Below are 18,174 nucleotides of genomic sequence, written 5' to 3' on the forward strand. Positions count from 1 at the left end.
GACAGTCTGCATTGCAGAATAATTTTTTTGTAAAATAATCTCTTCATCTGTTAGATGTATCAATGTTTCTTACAGAGGAGTTGGTGGTTAAATTTATCCTGAGTGGGTACAGAGCCCATTTTTGACAGTATGCATTGCAGAACAACTTTTTTTAAATAATCTCTTCATCTGTTAGATGTATGTTCTTAAAGCCAAATTTTAGGCTATGAGTTCTTTCATGTTTACAGTTTACTGTTCTGGAGGATAATTACAGTTTATCCTACATATTGGTGTCAAAATTAACCCGAACATCTCCCATTGAGGGGTGTCCTCTGCCTTCCTGTCATTTTGTAGCTGTTTCAAAGGCAGAAGCCAGCAGCTCGGTAAAGGCCACTTTATTGGCTGTTTTTTTAATCTTCGATTTAAAATCAAATCAAAAGAACAGATTGTGAAAATGCAGCATGGTCATAGTGATGCTTTAGAACATCTTCACATTCTCGCTGTATTTCAGGTACACATAGTGACAGCTATCCAAGTCATTAATTTCCTGTAGAAACTCAGAGAGTTGAGTATAATGATTCTCTAGTGTGGTTAATGACTCATCAAACAGAGCAGTTGGTGAAACAACTTTTTTAAAAATAATCTCTTCATCTGTTAGATGTATCGATGTTTCGTACATAGGAGTTGGTGGTCAAATTTATCCTGAGTGGGTACAGAGCCAATTTTTGACAGTCTGCATTTCATAATAATTTTTTTTTTAATAATCTCTTTATCTGTTAGATGTATTGATGCTTCTTACAGAGGAGTTGGTGGTTAAATTTATCCTGAGGTTCAGAGCCCATGGTCATAGTGATGCTTTAGAACATCTGTTCTCTTCTGTATTTCAGGTACACATAGTAACAGTTATCCATTTCATTAATTTCCTGTAGAAACTCAGGCCCCGTTCCCACATCCGGAAAAAAAAAACGGATTTCCGGACCCATACACTTTGATTAGGCACGGACACCCTTCCGGATTTTTCCGGAAGGGTGTCCGTTTCGGAAAAATGATCCGGAAAAAATAGGACATGTCCTATTTTTGTCCGGAATTCCGGCCCGGACGCCCCCATAGAAGTCTATGGGAGTGCCCGAATCACGGGCACTTTCCTGATGTACATCAGGAAAGTGCCCGTGATTCCCGGATGATTGAGAGCCCCCGCGCACAGACATCAGCTGCTGCCGCCGCAGCACCGCACCTCCGGACAGGACATCAGCTGCCCACCGCCCGATCAGTGCCCTCCCACCCCGCCCCCCCCCCCCAGACTCCCTGCACCCGGACAACAGCTGCGACTGCCACCCCCTAACCCCCCTGCCCGCTGCCAGATCAGTGCCCTCCTGCCCCGCCCCCCCCCGGACTCTTTGTACCCGGACAACAGCTGCGGGCGCCACCCCCGAACCCCCCTGCCCGCTCACCCAACCGCTGCCCGCCCGCGCCAGAGTTCCGCCCCCCCCCCCGTGAATCCAATACCAACCCCCCCCCAAGACCGCATCGGGTTCCCCCCGCTTGCCCGGGACTCACCACCAGCTGCCACCGCTGTTCCGCCGCCGACAGGTGAGATAACAGTTGCAGAAGTACTCCCATCAGTACACCACCTGTCAGCCGGGCATGATGGGAGTTGTACTTCTGCAAGCTGTGACCATCCAGTTTGCAGAACTACATCTCCCATCATGACCTGTCAGAGGGGCATGATGGAAGTAGTACTTCTGCAAGCTGTGGCCATCCAGTTTGCAGAACTACATCTCCCATCATGACATGACCAGCGGTTGGGAGCGAGTTCCTCCGTGATGTCCATGTCCTAACTGTCTATATGCAATAAAGGTGAAGATTTTAGATGAAGTCCCGTTCGTGGATTTCTTCATTTTCTATATTCATATGGACCACTTTATGAATTGAGCACCACCTGGATCACCGTGGCGGGAGTATCCATATACTGACCTAAAGATCAGCCTGTGACTCGTAGTGCTGGTGAGTTTTTCTATGTGAACTATGATGGGAGTTGTACTTCTTCAAGCTGTGGCCATCCAGTTTGCAGAACTACATCTCCCATTATGACCTGTCAGATGGGCATGATGGGAGTTGTACTTCTGCAAGCTGTGGCCATCCAGTTTGCAGAACTACATCTCCCATCATGTCCTATTTTTACTTCTTCCATCAGGAAATCCTGAAGGCTTTTCCTGATGGTTTCCTGAAGGTAAAACCGGATTGCTGTCAGGAAATCCTCATACTTTCCTGATGACATTTGAGGCCTCCTGATCAGGATATCCTGACAGTAAAAACTGACACGGATGTGTGAAGGGGGCCTCAGAGAGTTGAGTATAACGATTCTCTAGTGTGGTTAATGACTCATCAAATTCAATTCAATCTTTTATTTATTTATTTTTATTTATTTTTAATCAAATCAAATTGAATGCTTGAGGCACCCTCTGTCAACAGGCTAGGGATATCTGGTTAGTCCCGTGTTTTGAGACTCGCAACCAAGGCTTCACTGACTTCTTTTTTGCATATTTAAATTTTGGGGGCATCAGTGGATTGAGTACTTGATTGGAATTTTTTCACTGATCTCCTTGAGCTCAGTCATTGCTGTGTTTTGCAAATTGAATACTCTCAAGGGCCACAAAATCCAGTTTTGTTTTCAGGTGGAAAAAGTCACTGTTTAGCAGGCAGGAACAATCAGGTCGGTAGAGGCAGTAGTAGTGGGTGGTTTTTCCATCTAATTCAATTTAAATTTGTCATTTTCTATGGGTTTCCATTCTGCTGTGAGTAATGGTACGTTTACACAGGCAGATTTATCTGACAGATTCTTGAAGCCAAAGCCAGGAACAGACCATGAACAGGGAATGGGTCATAAAGGAAAGACTGAGATTTCTCTTCTTTTCAAATCCATTCTTGGCTTTGGCTTCCAAAATCTGTCAGATAAATCTGCCTCTATAAACGCACCATTAGCCTCTTCCCACTAAACCCACCGCTGCCTAGCTAATATGTTACCTGGCCGTGCTCCCGCTTGCTTCTCTGGCTCCTGATTGAATACAGGCGTGGCAAAATGAACATGCTCATTATTTTCAACATGTTTTTGCTATATCAACAATCCTATATAAGGCTCCAATAGTGCGGTCTATGGCCACCCAAAACATCAACACTAAAATATATCAAGGGAGATGGAACTGATACACAACCCCAACAAAACGGTGGATTTTACTAGGTTCCATTATATAAAGTGCTACATCACAAAATAAATAACAGTAAATGGAAAACCTATACATATATATATATATACTGGGCACTGGGTTGATATTGCACAAAAAGAGTGAACCTCAAAGTGAGTTATACAGAAAAAAGCACCATCAAGAGATAGTAAACGTTACCCATACATGTCCTTAGTATATAAGTCCACCTCACCATTCACCCGACGCGCGTTTCGCGTGTTTGTTTATCAAGGGTCCCTCGATAAAGCAACACGAGAAACGTGCGTCGGGTGAATGGTGAGGTGGACTTATATACTAAGGACATGTATGGGTAACGTTTACTATCTCTTGATGGTGCTTTTTTCTGTATAACTCACTTTGAGGTTCACTCTTTTTGTGCAATATCAACCCAGTGCCCAGTATATATATATATATAGGTTTTCCATTTACTGTTATTTATTTTGTGATGTAGCACTTTATATAATGGAACCTAGTAAAATCCACCGTTTTGTTGGGGTTGTGTATCAGTTCCATCTCCCTTGATATATATTTTTAACTAAGTTAATAAAAAAAAAATTGATATATCAATAAAATACATTTCTTTATACTTTGGTCTTGCATTCGTATTTTATTTAATTGGTTTTAGTGTTGATGTTTTTGCTATATGCCAATGGATACCAATGGAGGTACAAAACAAAGTATGAACCTAGCCTGAGGCTTGGTTCACACCTTGTTTTTGCTGTACTTTTAACTGACATATTTTGTGCACATTATGGCTATGGTCACACATAGGGGGAAATTTATCAAACTGGTGTAAAGTAGAATTGTCTTAGTTGCCCCTAGCAACCAATCAGATTCCACTTTCAATTCCTCACAGATTCTTTTAAAAATGAAAGGTGGACTCTGATTGGTTGCTAGGGGCAACTAAGACAATTCTACTTTACACCAGTTTGATAAATCTCCCCCTATGTGTTTCCGTCAGTCTTTTGGTCAGTTTTTTTTTTTTCAACCAAAATCAGGAGTGGGTTGAAAACACAGAAACTATGCAAATCTTTACATTGTAATTTTGCCCTGTTAGTTCCACTCCTGATTTTGGTTAATAAAATACTGACCAAAAGACTGACTGACAGCATAATTTGTTCCGAGACCGTGCTTTTAATCCAAATCACTCTCAAACCAAAGCAAATTTTCAAATAAAAAAATCTATGAAATGTTGACGATTGGTTCCACATCCCAAAAATACAGATTTTTTTAAAATTCTGAATAACATGTAAAACAAATGAAACTAACATTTAGAAACAGCTGAATGTGTTATATTATAAGTTACTGTACAGTATAGCAACCAGCATGTGGCATATAATGTATAGTATGTGCATAAACCTAAAAAAACAGCAGCAGTTTGTAGACACAGGATGTAACTGCAGATTCCCATAATGCTGTAGCATAGTACAACAGGCTAGAATAGAGAAGCAGGGCTGCTGTCAGAGGTCTGTGTGGTCACATGACAGCAATGGGGAAGGGGTGAGTGTGTTAGCATGGACCAATCAAGAAGTGAGAATCAGAGAGCTGTGCAGGAGGACAGAGACAGAACCCTTATATACAGCAGTGTAAATGGCGGAGTGTGAGTTCAGGCACATTATAGCAGCAGTGTGTATAGCTGAGTGTGAGTGCAGGAACATTATAGCAGGAATGAAGAGGATGGGAAACACAAGGGTTGTCAGAGACTGCAGGGAGCATGAAGGAATGAGCAGGGCAGATGTTGGCACATAGAGGGGTTACAGCTATGAAGAGATTACCTCCACAGTCCTGTCCCCTGATGCAAGCCCCAGTATGAAGTGGATGTGCTATGATTTGGAAGGTGAGGGAGACTTCCTGGGTCAGAGTACAGTGCTTTAGACCACGCTATTCAGACCATGCCCCTCCCAATTCCCGCTCCCACCCAGTACAGGGAGCTCTTAAACCAAAGCAATAATCTTAAACCAAGTTACAATTTTGAAAAAGTGTGAGCTCTTCTTGCAAAGTGCTCTTAATCCAAGTTACTCTTAAGCCGATGTACTACTGTACTATGTGTGAACATAGCCTAAACATATATGTTTTTAGGCTACTTTCACAGTATTTCGTTCAGTATTTTTGACAGTATTTTTTCATCCGAAACCAGGAGTGGATTGAAAATACAGATAGGCTATGTTCACACATAGAATTTCTGTCAGTCTTTTGGTCAGTATTTTTTCAACTAAAATCAGGAGTGAAACTGACAGGCCAAAATTATAATGAAAAGATTTGCACAGTTTGGCCACAACCACACAACGTAGAAATAACAGATAATATTATGACAAACGTCCGTCAATCAGCCAAAAAAGACGTCTGGTTGTGGCCTTTCCGGGGTTTTTTGTGTTTCGGTTGAAAAAAGACTGACCAAATGACTGACAGGAATACTATGTGTGAGCATAGCCAAACTGTGCAAATATTTCCTTTAGGGTGTGTTCACACCTACAGGATCTGCAGCAGATCTGCAGCAGATTTGATGGTGCAGATTTGATGCTGTGTTCAGTTATTTAAATGAAATCTGCTGCAGGTCTGCTGCGGATCCGCAGCAGAAAATCAGCTGCGGATCCGGTAAGTGTGAACGTACCCTTATACATTTTCTCTGTCGGTTCCAGTCCAGATTTTTTGGCTGCAAATACTTACCAAAATACTGACAGAAATACTGATCAGAATACTATGTGTGAACATAGCCTTACTGTATTAACATATGTGCAGTAAAAAAAAAAATGTAAAAAAAATTATGTAAATAAAAACAAACTACAGAAATGTATGCCAAAAAACATGAAAATACACAACACATCAATGGCTATGTTAACGTGTGTAAGGTTAGGTTCACAATGCTTTTTTGTTTACTTTTAACATATATGTATGCATGCCATACATAGTTTACAACTAATTTACATACAACAAATATATATATATATATATATATATATATAAAATATATATATATATATATATATATATATATATATATTAAAATATATATATATATATATATAAATATATATGTATATATATATATATATATATATATATATATTTTAAAATGTCAAAATTATGTGTAATGGACAAAAAAAACTGTGTGAACCCAGCCTAAGACTAGGTCCATAATGCATCTGAGCTGTCACTTTTAAATAAAAATAAAAATAATAAAAAAAATAAAAATAAACACTTCAGACAAGGGATTTTTGTTCCATTACACTCCATTGATAGACATGGTGAAAAAACTGATAGACCTCAAAAGAGTCCAGGGAGTTTGCCTACAGTCAGCCTCAGTTCACATCCGTTGGTGCAGCAGTCCATTAAACTGAGTTTGGGTGGGTTCACACTACGGAATTCTCGCGGATAAACGCTGCGGAATTCCGTCGGCTGTCCGCTTGCACGGCCGCGCGCCTTTCCGCCAGCTCCATAGACACCATTCTATGGGCCGGCTTATTCCGCTATCCGCCGAAAGAAGTGACAAAAGAATTCCGTAGTGTGAACCCACCCTTTGTCAGTGCTGAATGGACTCTGCAAAGGAGGCTCTGAACAGAAAGAAAAACAGATCGAACCATGTTTTTGTATCCAACAAAAAAAAAGCGTATAGGTTACAATCATTATTTTTCTTATGGAAAACAAATCCGGCATTATAGTCGAACAGAACGCGGCACAAAATGGGTCTGTCAGATTTTGCATTTGTGTATTTCATTTTAACAGTGGTCTTTTTGTATGCCTTTGGCCTTTAGGCTATGTTCACACACCATATTTTTGCTCAGTATTTTGGTCAGTATTTTGCAACCAAAACCAGGAGTGGATTGAAAACACAGAAAGGCTATGTCCACACACTGTTGAAATTTAGTGGATGGCCGCCATTTCATGTCCAATAATGTCCATTATTGCAAAACAACTACTTGTTTTGAAATAAAGGCAGTTATTTGCCATTAAATGGCGGCCATCCACTAAATTTCAACAGTGTGTGAACATAGCCTTTCTGTGTTTTCAATCCACTCCTGGTTTTGGTAGCAAAATACTGAGCAAACATACAGTGTGTGAACATAGCCTTAGGATACAAACCCACAAAACGTATACGCAGCAGATACGCAGCAAATACGCAGCAGATTTGATGGTGCAGATTTGATGCTGTGTACAGTTATTTTCATCTAGGGTTCCAACCCACACACCGTATAAGCAGCGTATTTACTGCTGCGATACGCAGCAAATACGCAGCAAACACACAGCAAATACGCAGCAGATTATATCTAAATAACTGAACACAGCATCAAATCTGTACCAACAAATCTGCTGCGTATTTGCTGCGTATTTGTTGCGTATCTGCTGTGTATACGGTGTGTGGGTTTGTACCCCTAATCTGCTGCGTATTTGCTGCGTATTTGCTGCGTATCGCAGCAGTAAATACGCTGCATATACTGTGTGTGTGTTTATACCCTAAGGGTACCAACATGCACGGCATATACGCTGCGTATTTAGGGTACAAACACACACACCGTATGTGCAGCAGATACGCAGCAGATACGCAGATCTGCAGCAGATTTGATGGTGAAGACTTGATGCTGTGTTCAGTTATTTAGATCTAATCTGCTGCGTATCTGCTGCGTATTTGCTGCATATCGCAGCAGTAAATACGCTGCGTATACGGTGTGTGTGTTTATACCCTTACTGCTGCGATACGCAGCAAATATGCAGCAGATTAGATCTAAATAACTGAACACAGCATCAAATCTGCACCATCAAATCTGCTGCAGATCTGCTGCGTATCTGCTGTGTATACGGTGTGTGTGTTTGTAACCTTAGTCCGCTTTTTTCCCCACACCATCATAAATTCTTTAGACTTGTGGCTGCACTATTTCACACATTAAAATTGCACATCTTTGCATCTGCACCATTTTGAGTAATTTGATCCCCACCAAGTATGTAAGTGTGTTTTTTTAAGTTGCACTGAAAATATCTAAAATATCTAAAAGTCTGTACAAATAGAACTATTCTGAAAACAGGTGTGAGTGGTGCAAAAAATGAGTGAGGCTTGGTTCACACTGTTTTTGCAATCCGTTTTTTTCTCATCTGTTTTTGCACATAACAGATGGCAAAACGTATGCATTTTTTTTTATGGACACAAAAATGAGCTCGTCTACATTTTTGTTAAAATGTTTAAAAAATCGGATTCGTTTTGATCCATCTTTTTTATGATGGAAGTCAATGGAAAAATGGATCAAAACGGATGCACACAAATGCATACGTTTTTCCATCCAAAGAAAACAAAAGCAAAAGCGTAGTGTGAACCCAGCCTGACTTTTCTATGTGCGCCCAGGTGTGCGCCCTGCCCCATACACATAGAGCACACCAGCAGTTGTTGGTAATTATTTCATTAGACACAGGAGGCGTTTCCTCAGGTTAATGAATTCCCAATTACAATAAATCTCAGTGTGGAGAGTTTAGAGCCTGTTGCTCAGCAGCCTGGATAGGTTAGTATCAGTGTGGCTTCTGATTCAGCTGCACTAACATGTTTTATAACTAACTTCTCCCTGTAATGAGTGTGTGATTCAACTCTAATATAACAAATAATTGCTTTTATTCTTCTGTCTTGAAAGGGTGGGAGATGGTTCCTTTGAGATGTGAATGAGCATCTTTAAGCTTTAGGAATGTGTGGTCAGGTTGCTTAAAAATGCCTGTCTGTGACCCATGCTAGGACCTTGTGGTCACAAGGCAATCAGCATGAAAGTGGTCATGTGCTGGGTGAACTCCACTGATATAAAAGGATTAGGGTGGGCAGGGAAACACTCCTGACTGCACTGAAGAATTATTAAGTAATGGAGCATAAAACAAACTAAAGGCTGTCATATAGGAAACCTGCTTGCTGCAAACAACCTGATTCAGAATATAGCAGGTACTGTTATTAACTGTAGGTAAACTTGTATTGTGCATGTATTTAACTTGTATCTTATTGTAAATCATAAAATAGTGATGGGCTGGAGAAATAATATGGGTGATTTCCAGTATTTCTTAATGGCGTGTATGGTGAATTTTGCACCAATCCTTATACTGCTACTTGACTGTCTCTTTGCCAATGTCTTGTACCCAAAGAATGGTGCATCACTGTTCGTAAACCACTATTCTAGCCGGGCTTAAATGCTCATGTTAATATTCCTGTGTAAATGTCCATAGCAACTTATCACAGCTCAGGTTTCCTATATTGGGTTCTGGTAAAGTAAAATCTGGGCTGTGATTGCTGTGGATAATTTACTCTTAATTAAAAAAAAAAAAAAAATATGCATTTTAGCCTAGATTTGTCAAAGTCCCTGTATGCCAGGGTTTTGGAGCAAATGAAGACTGACTTGTGCATTTTGCTAAGAAACTCTCCCCTACTGTGTTTGAGATTTTAGCAGTACAGAATAGGACTTGAGACCGCACCCACAGTCTGTCACTGGAAAGGCTCCTAAGTATAAATGCTTTGTATGGAGGTGTGAGAACTTGCTTTATGAGGGTAAAGCTGTAGTTTTCTGGTTAGAAACATTATTGTATGACTGTATCCATTAGCTAAGGTAAGTGACCCAAAGCTTTAATGCTGTTCACCTTTTAATCAATAGTGTGGGACTTGGTCCATGGGATCTTTGACCTATGTCTGAGCAAGTTCCATAGTACACTATGCTATCATGTAGGCTGCCCTGAAGGAGGAGACTTGCTTCAAAGCTGGGAGGTTCTGTCTTCGTGCATTATGAGGCTATATTTTCCATGTGTTATTGCCTTTAAATGTTATGACTGTGACCACACCAACCTTGTTAAACCTTGTATTTGCTCTTTCAGCTGTGACTGTCCACATCACAACCATGTTGTGCTATAGATCGTGGAGTTTCTGCTTGGTGGCATTGGTGTTTGCATTCTTTCCCTACCTGATATCTGCACAATTTCCTCGCCAATGTGCCACTCCAGAGGCGTTACTCAGTGGCGAGTGCTGCCCGGGTCTGTTTCCTCAACTATCTCCAGATGCGAATGATCAGTGTGGCTTTACTGTAGGTCGTGGTCTGTGTGGCCCTGTCACTGCAGACTCTAGGCCTCATGGACCCCAGTATACACTTGATGGTACAGACGACCGTGAGCAATGGCCCATTCGATTCTTCAACAGGACATGTATATGTAATGGACGGTACTATGGTTACAACTGCGGCAGCTGCAGACCTGGGTGGACAGGAGATAACTGTGACCAACCACTTGTAGTAGGTGAGTGGTAATCTGGCTGTTTCCTCTGCACAAGGATGAGATGATGACTGTTCTGCATTACAGACCTGATGCTAGAATAGAACAATGTAGGAAAGATGTGTAAATGTTCCCGAATAGACAAACTGCTAACACACTGTACTGCTGCTAGGGTATGACTTGCATACTTATAACACTCAGTATATGGCAGCTTTTGCAAATATATCTTGCTTTATTTTAGGTCTATAGCCTCAGGTTAACATTAGCTCTGAGTGTGCACATATTATAAAAGTTTTCCCATCTTGGTAAATGATAGCTTTGTGAACACCTCTGCTAGCCACAGACTGAAACTGGTGGTTTTGGACTAGTTGCAGAACTCCTGCTGACATTTAATGGGAGCTGTGTAAATGGCCCAGTCCCAGGAGTAACTCCCACGGTTGCATAAACTGCTTGGCTTCCAATCCTAGTCTGCTTCCTGACAATCTCTGGTGGGTGCGAACAGTGCTCATACCTAGATAGGGAAAATGCACTGCTTTCATACATTTTGTGGATGGCAGATGCTCATAAAAATCTATAGATATTGCAATATGGATTTATTTGCATTTCAGTGTAGTTCACTCCTGTGTAGAAGACTGCCAAATGGTATTTACTATGCAAATGCAATTAATAGTATTTCTTACATAATACCAGTGTTGGACTTACACACCATAGGATCCACTGGTGGGCCCCCAGCTTTAGAACCTGCACTAACACTGGCTGACATGTCATTTCTCACTGGTTCTTCATTGGTGGGAACCCAGGATCCTTTGGTGGGCCTCAGATACCCCAGTCCGACACTGCATAATACGTCCTTATTTTGGTTCTTAAACCTATACTTGTGTGAACAGGCCAAAATATGGGCAACTTCTAAAAGAAAAATGCAGAATATGGGGTAATAGATGGTAGATGTAGCATATCTGCTGCAGACTTGCTGAGTTCAGCTACTTATCTACTTGAATATACTCTTGGTAGTGAATGTTGCATACTTGTGACTGCAATATAATGAAATTCAAACACTTAAAGGGATTGTCCAGCAAATCTTTTTCTTTCAAGTTAACTGGTATCAGAAAGTTACATAGATTTGTAATTTTACTTCTATTAAAAAAATCTTCCCATACTTATCAGCTACTAAATGTCATGCAGGAAATGTTTTATTTTCAGTCTGACACAGTGCTCTCTGCTGACATCTCTGGCCGAGACAGGAACTTTGTCGGTTTTTATATGAATCCCATAGAAAACCTCCTGCTCTGGACAGTTCCTGTCTCGGCCAGAGATGTTAGCAGAGAGCACTGTCAGACTGAGAATAAAACATTTCTTGCATGACATTTAGTAGCTAATAAGTATAGGAAGACTTGAGATTTTTTTTTTTTTTTTAACACAAGTAAATTACAAACTTGTATAACTTTCTGACACCAGTTGATTTAAAATTTCGCTGGACAACCCCTTTAATATCTTTAAAGTACATAAAAATGAGTCTACACTCCAGTAAATAAGATTACGGGTGGTTTAAAGGTGTTTTAACACCATACAAATAGAAATCCTGATCCCAAAGATACTCATAGGGAGAAGTTGTCCAGGTATTAATAAAGCATCACTTGTTTCATTGCAGTGAGAAGAAATGTCTTGGACTTGCATGCCGAAGAGAGACAGCGTTTTATTAATGCACTTGACCTTGCAAAAAACACTGTACATCCCGACTATGTCATTGCAACACGCCATTACAATGAGCTTATAGACCAAGAAAGGAATACTACTAACTTTGAAAATATTTCAATTTTTGACTTTTTTGTTTGGACCCATTATTACAGTGTTAGCAAAACTTTTCTTGGCCCAGGCCAGGGTAGTGTTGGAGACATAGACTTCTCTCATGAGGGTCCGGCTTTCCTTACCTGGCACAGATACCACTTGATACAGCTGGAAAGGGACATACAGGTATGTGTAACTAAGATTCTTAACTAAAGAGATGGTATAAGCTGTACTATAGATCAGGAGTAGTCGGTCTAACATGCATGGGTTTGATGCAGTTCCCTATTAAACTAACCCGTATAATGGGGTACAGTTGAAAGTTCCCTTCATAAGGATTAATTCATCCAAGTAAATGAAATATAAATCTCTAAGTTTGCAAGTGATGACAATGATGAAACATTGTGCACTGCACAAGTCAAAATCAGGCTGTAAACTGGTACACTTGGACATTACAAGCAGTATATCTGATGCAACCTTTCTTTGTGTATTTAGGACCTTCTGCAGGATCCTTCTTTTGCACTTCCTTACTGGAACTTTGCTATCGGTGGAAATGAATGTGACATTTGTACAGATGACCTTATGGGTGCAAGAAGCAATTTTGATCCAAATCTATTAAGTGCCAACTCTGTGTTCTCCCGTTGGAGAGTTGTATGTGAATCTGTGGAGGATTATGAAAGCTTAGGGACTATCTGTAACAGTAAGTAGTTTAGTAAACTTTTATTACTAACCTTGAACGCTAAATTATGTGGGCATGTTCTAGTGTTCAGAAATTATAATCCTTTATATACTTTACCTTCATTACACTATTACATTATACTATTGCCTTCATTACAGGTACAGCTGGTAACTCAATCAGGAGAAACCCTGCTGGAAATGTTGCCCGCCCAATGGTACAGAGGCTTCCTGAGCCAGAAGATGTACTTCTCTGTTTAGAAGTTAATTTGTTTGATACTGCACCATTCTTTTCAACCTCTACAGAAAGTTTTCGGAATACCATTGAAGGTAAAAACAAAAAAAACTTCAATAAAGATGTCTATCTAAGGGTAATAGTGCATGTAATGTACAGGTATTGAACATGGCTGTGGTTTCCCTTTTTCTCACCTTGTAGGATACAGTGAACCATCTGGGCAGTATAACCCTACAGTAAGAAGTCTTCACAATCTAGCTCATCTGTTCCTAAATGGAACTGGGGGTCAAACTCATTTGTCTCCAAATGATCCAATATTTGTGCTGCTTCATACCTTTACTGATGCAGTTTTTGATGAATGGCTGAGGAGGCATAATGCAGGTGAGATCTTCAATGAACTGTGATTAATCACTTGTGCAAGAAATTCTACATCCCCATTGAGATCTTGCAGAAACTACATTCAAATATATGAAATGGCTCTTTAGTTGCATAAATTTCTGTAGTGACTACTGCCACATGCAAAACGATGTATACTAGAGAGGTCCAGCCAGCAACTTCCTGGTCTGAGTAGGGACCCAGTTCATGAAGTGAGGTCTGTTTGGCCAGAAGGCAGCTGTAGTGGGGTCCTGCATCGGCCGCTTGCTGGCTGAGCGGACCTCGCACATCATGGCCTGGGTCCCCGATCAGACCAGGGACTGGCAAGATGCAGCCACCAAAGCTCGATCAGGGGAGATAAGGGCACTTCATTTCTCTTATCCACCCCAGCACTTAAAAATGGGTCTGGTTGCACTTTTTAATTTCAAGAGCTGACTAGGAGCCTATCCTGGGATATGAAAATCCTCTTTGGGGGTAGTTTGAGAGTAATGTATATTGTCAAGTAGACCACCAACTTGCATATAAAGTTTCTTGGGACTGGATTCAGTTTTTCCCAGCAGCCATGTAGCAGCTCCACTTAAAAGACAGCAGGCTGATGAGCCGATTGCTGAGATAAGCAAGCTATCTGCTTTATTACTGAGGATTCACAGATGCTAACCAGTACTAACTCCTTGTTCTTGGCTTAACATGTTGCTCTGTACATTCTAATCTTCAGATGGCAATCAGTATCCACTGGAAAATGCACCAATTGGTCATAACCGGCAATACAACATGGTTCCATTCTGGCCACCAGTTACCAATAACGAAATGTTTGTGTTGGCTCCAGATAACTTGGGATACTCATACGATGTCCAATGGCCTAGTAAGTAGTTGGCACATGTGCTATAGTGTTTTGTTTTTTGGTAACATCCCAATGGTTGGCAGAGTACAGAGTTCTTGAATGTATGTTTACAGGCTTTAAAGGGGTTGTATGGTTTGGAGTGCCAATTTAAGACGTCTATGCTAAATGCAGCAGGGAACTCGAGAGCAGCTACATTCTCATTCTAGATCACATGGCACAATAGCTGGATTGGACAGCAGCAGGAACATGAAACCAGTATCAATTGGGTCACTTTTTTTTTTTTTTTTTTCTTATAAAACTATGTGTAAGGCAGCATTTGCACGTCTGTAGAATTTGCAAACCTATGCATGCAAAGGATTTGTTTCCCTGCCTGGCATTATGTAGCAATATCATGCCGGCAGCAGGGAAACTCTTTGAATCCCCACGGCACTGTAGCATTGTACTCATGTGTATTTTGACCTGTAGCAAATGCCCAAAAAGTAATGATGCATATTGTATTTTAAGGCCCAAAATGCAGCCGTCATGCAGTATAGTTATACTGCATGAATCCATGAGATCAGTGTTCTATTGCTTTTGGCTGCTGCAGCCGAAAGCAATAGAATGCCAAGCCAGGATAGGCGCAATTATGGCGCAGACCCCGGCCCGGGATGGATGCGGGAATCTCCCTAAGTCTAACACTTGGGCTGTAAAATAAGGCACAAAATTGAGCGTAAAAAGCCAGTTCCCCTCTTGATTGATTCAATTTAGTGGGGGGGAAATGGCATTTCTGAGAACAGAGCCTCTTAATATGAAGGGAAATAATGCTGTTATTTTTTTTTCCTCAATTGCCCTAAATGGAATTTTTGGTGAATGGCTTTATGTTCCTTTACCTCTTTAGGTCATCCACTAAGCAATACAGAGATAATCACCATAGCGGTTGTAGCAGCTTTGGTTCTTGTGGCTATAATTTTTGCGGGTGCCACATGTGCTGTTCGACGCAGGAGCAGAAAGAGCGAGGTATTTCAGCCCCTCCTTGGTGAATCCTATCCACGTTATGCTGACGATAAGGAAAATACTCAATCGGTGTGATAGAAACTTTTTACCAGCTTTTAAAGTGCTTAGTAATTGTGCTTGATTCTAGTACTGGGAAGTAATGTAGAAGTCTTAAGGTAAAGTGTGTATGTATATATGAAGTCTTATTTTCAAATTGTGTATACTCCAACATGAAACTGGTGTTAATGCCTATGGTGTACTGCTAGTGAAAAATGAGTTTGTTAAAACCTTAATGTGATTGCTGTATGAACCCACTGTCTGGCAGTTGTATACATCCTGAGTGGATATAAAAATGTAATGGCCAAATACAAACTGACCGTAAATAAAAAAAAAAAAGTTGAAATTTAGTGTGAATTTATTTCCATGTTGTGTGTTTAAGACTTAGGCCCACCATAGAATACATTAAACTAAGACTTCATCAAACTTCTGACTGGTGTACACCGGATAAATGGTGACCTGGTTTAGGCTCTGCATGTAGCAAGTGGAGGTGGCATGGCCTTCTCCCACACCTTGACTTGCATCTGCTAGAAGGCCTAAATCGTGGTGGAAATGAACATCTGCTCTGGAACAGGTGTACATCTCTGCACCTGCCATGCAGTTTCTGCTGGATTTACTAAGTATAAATCCTATATAGACCAAAAAGGTACAACTTAGGCTAGGTTCGCACTGCGTTTTTCAGCATCCATTTAACGGATCCATTTTTTTTTTAACGTCCAGAAAAATAGGGTCAGCAATGTTTTTTTGGTCCGTCAAAAAACGGATCCGTTTTTTTTATAATGGAAGTCAATGGAAAAAGGATGCACACGAATCCGTTTTTGCAAAAAAACGGATGCGTTAAACGGATGCTGAAAACGCAGTGTGAACCTAGCCTTAGTGTGGCTCTTCACGTTAAAATAAATCCTACAGAAAATGGTATCCACCAAAAAAATTATAAGCTGAGATGAGAAACAATGATTACTTTATTGAAAATTTTAAACAATAAAAAATTAGACACTCATATGATCAGATATGCAGAAATTGTATGGATAGACCACAGAAAACACCTGGACAGTTGTTATAAGGGAAGCATGTAAAAATCAGCTTAAGAGCAATAAGTAAGTGCTAGGATGGAATGCCCAATAACTAGCTCCTGAGGCGTAGCAATACTCTTAATATCAGTAATCACAATGAGCCTTCAGCCATTCATAGGAGCTAGTTGTTGGACATTCTATCCTAGCACTCTACCTATTGCTCCAGGTGTCTGTGGTCTATCATACCATTTCTACATATCTGTTATCATATGTATCTCCCCCCCCCCCCCCCCTTGGATCCAATTTTTTTTTTATATTTTAGCATTTATGGATTTACTATTCTCTTGGAAAATCCAGAACAGGAGTGGAGATTTCAACACGGCGTACAGGCACACAGGTCTTACTACCACCCACCCACCCCCCTTTTATGTTTTTCCGAACTTTCTTGTAGATTGCTGTACAGCTTATACCCAAGGTTTCATACAGACCATTTATGGCTACTATTTTAGTTGACTAGTGCTCCAACATGGCAAAATAAATTTCAACAGTGAGGCAGGAAAGTGTGTGTGCGTTTTAGATTTCTGACAAATTTTTAAAGCCAAAGCCAGGAACTGTCTAACAGATCAGATCAAAGGAAAGACTTCCCCCCCCCCCCCCCCCCCCCAAATTCAAATCCATTTCTGGAATTTGCTACAGAAATCTGAATACTTCCCTTCAAGACTGGCCAAATTTGGTCTTTGGTCTATGGTCTAAGTCCACCAAAAATGTTTGTAACATTCCCCCCCCCCCCCCCCCCCAAAAAAAAAGTACTAATATACACTTATTACTGGAAATGCACATAAAGTGCGATCCGCGTCTCCCCTGCACTTACTACTGCATTAAGGCTTTACTTCCTGGATAAAATGGGGCTGTCATGACTCGACTTCTAGAGCTGTGGGGGCTGTGGCTGCTGGATAGGATGATGGGAGAGGGACACTGAGCATCCCTCTGCCATAATCCTCTCCATCAGCCACAGCCCCCACAGCTCTGGGAGTCGGGGTGTAACATCACAATTAGGAAGTGAGGCCTTGATGCAGTAAGTGCAGGGGACAAAGCGCTTTGTGTATTTCTCGTAATAGTGAATATTGGTAATTTTTATATAACTCTTGGGGGGGGGGGGGCGGCAATACAATACTTCAAGAAAAAAAAATTTCGGATTTGCTGGGAAGTTTGTCATTTGGGATTTACTGTCAAACAAGACATACACCCTGACCAACTCTTCATATTGTGTTGCAACAAACTACTTCTAGGGTTTTGTTTTTGTTCTTTTTGCACAGTTTTATTCTGAAGTGAATTTGAGGGGTCTATAAATTGTAAACCCCACTTGCTTTCATTTTTATGGAAGTGGTAAAATTATTGCCGCTTCCCCCTCCAATATTTAGCATATGCCATAGTGCTCTAGAGCACTACTTAACTTGCATAGGCCTCAAAGTAGCATTAGTGCTGTGGTGTCCAACTTGTGGCCCTCCTAGTAAGGGACTACTTTTTTTTGTGATGGCTGTAATGTGCACTAATACATTACACCCTGCTGCTAGGGCTGAACTTGCTGTACCCTAGCAGCAGACAGCCCTGGGAAATTGCATGGCAAAAGGATGCACAGCCTTGGTCTTAAGGTCAGAATGCACTCTGCCTTTATGGTTTTAGTGAGTTTTAAGAACATCAAACATGGCTAATGTGCATTTTTCCCTATTCTACCTTAGGGGGAAGAGCCAGTATTATGCAGTCTTTGTGGAGAAGATGGACATCACA

At 40.8% G+C, this 18,174-nt stretch overlaps 1 protein-coding gene across 1 annotated transcript; it reads left to right on the top strand.

The window, feature by feature from the left end:
- Positions 1 to 10,059: 10,059 nt before the first annotated feature.
- TYRP1 (tyrosinase related protein 1) lies at positions 10,060 to 15,646 on the top strand. The gene is made up of 7 exons (XM_069964285.1): positions 10,060 to 10,460; positions 12,085 to 12,407; positions 12,714 to 12,918; positions 13,056 to 13,223; positions 13,330 to 13,509; positions 14,219 to 14,365; positions 15,222 to 15,646. The coding sequence occupies exons 1-7, from the start codon at positions 10,070 to 10,072 to the stop codon at positions 15,410 to 15,412; spliced, it is 1,605 nt and encodes a 534-aa protein (XP_069820386.1). The 5' UTR covers positions 10,060 to 10,069; the 3' UTR covers positions 15,413 to 15,646.
- The last annotated feature ends 2,528 nt before the right edge of the window (positions 15,647 to 18,174 follow it).

The sequence above is a fragment of the Dendropsophus ebraccatus genome, chromosome 3 (genome assembly GCF_027789765.1).
Source record: "Dendropsophus ebraccatus isolate aDenEbr1 chromosome 3, aDenEbr1.pat, whole genome shotgun sequence".
NCBI lineage: Eukaryota > Metazoa > Chordata > Amphibia > Anura > Hylidae > Dendropsophus > Dendropsophus ebraccatus.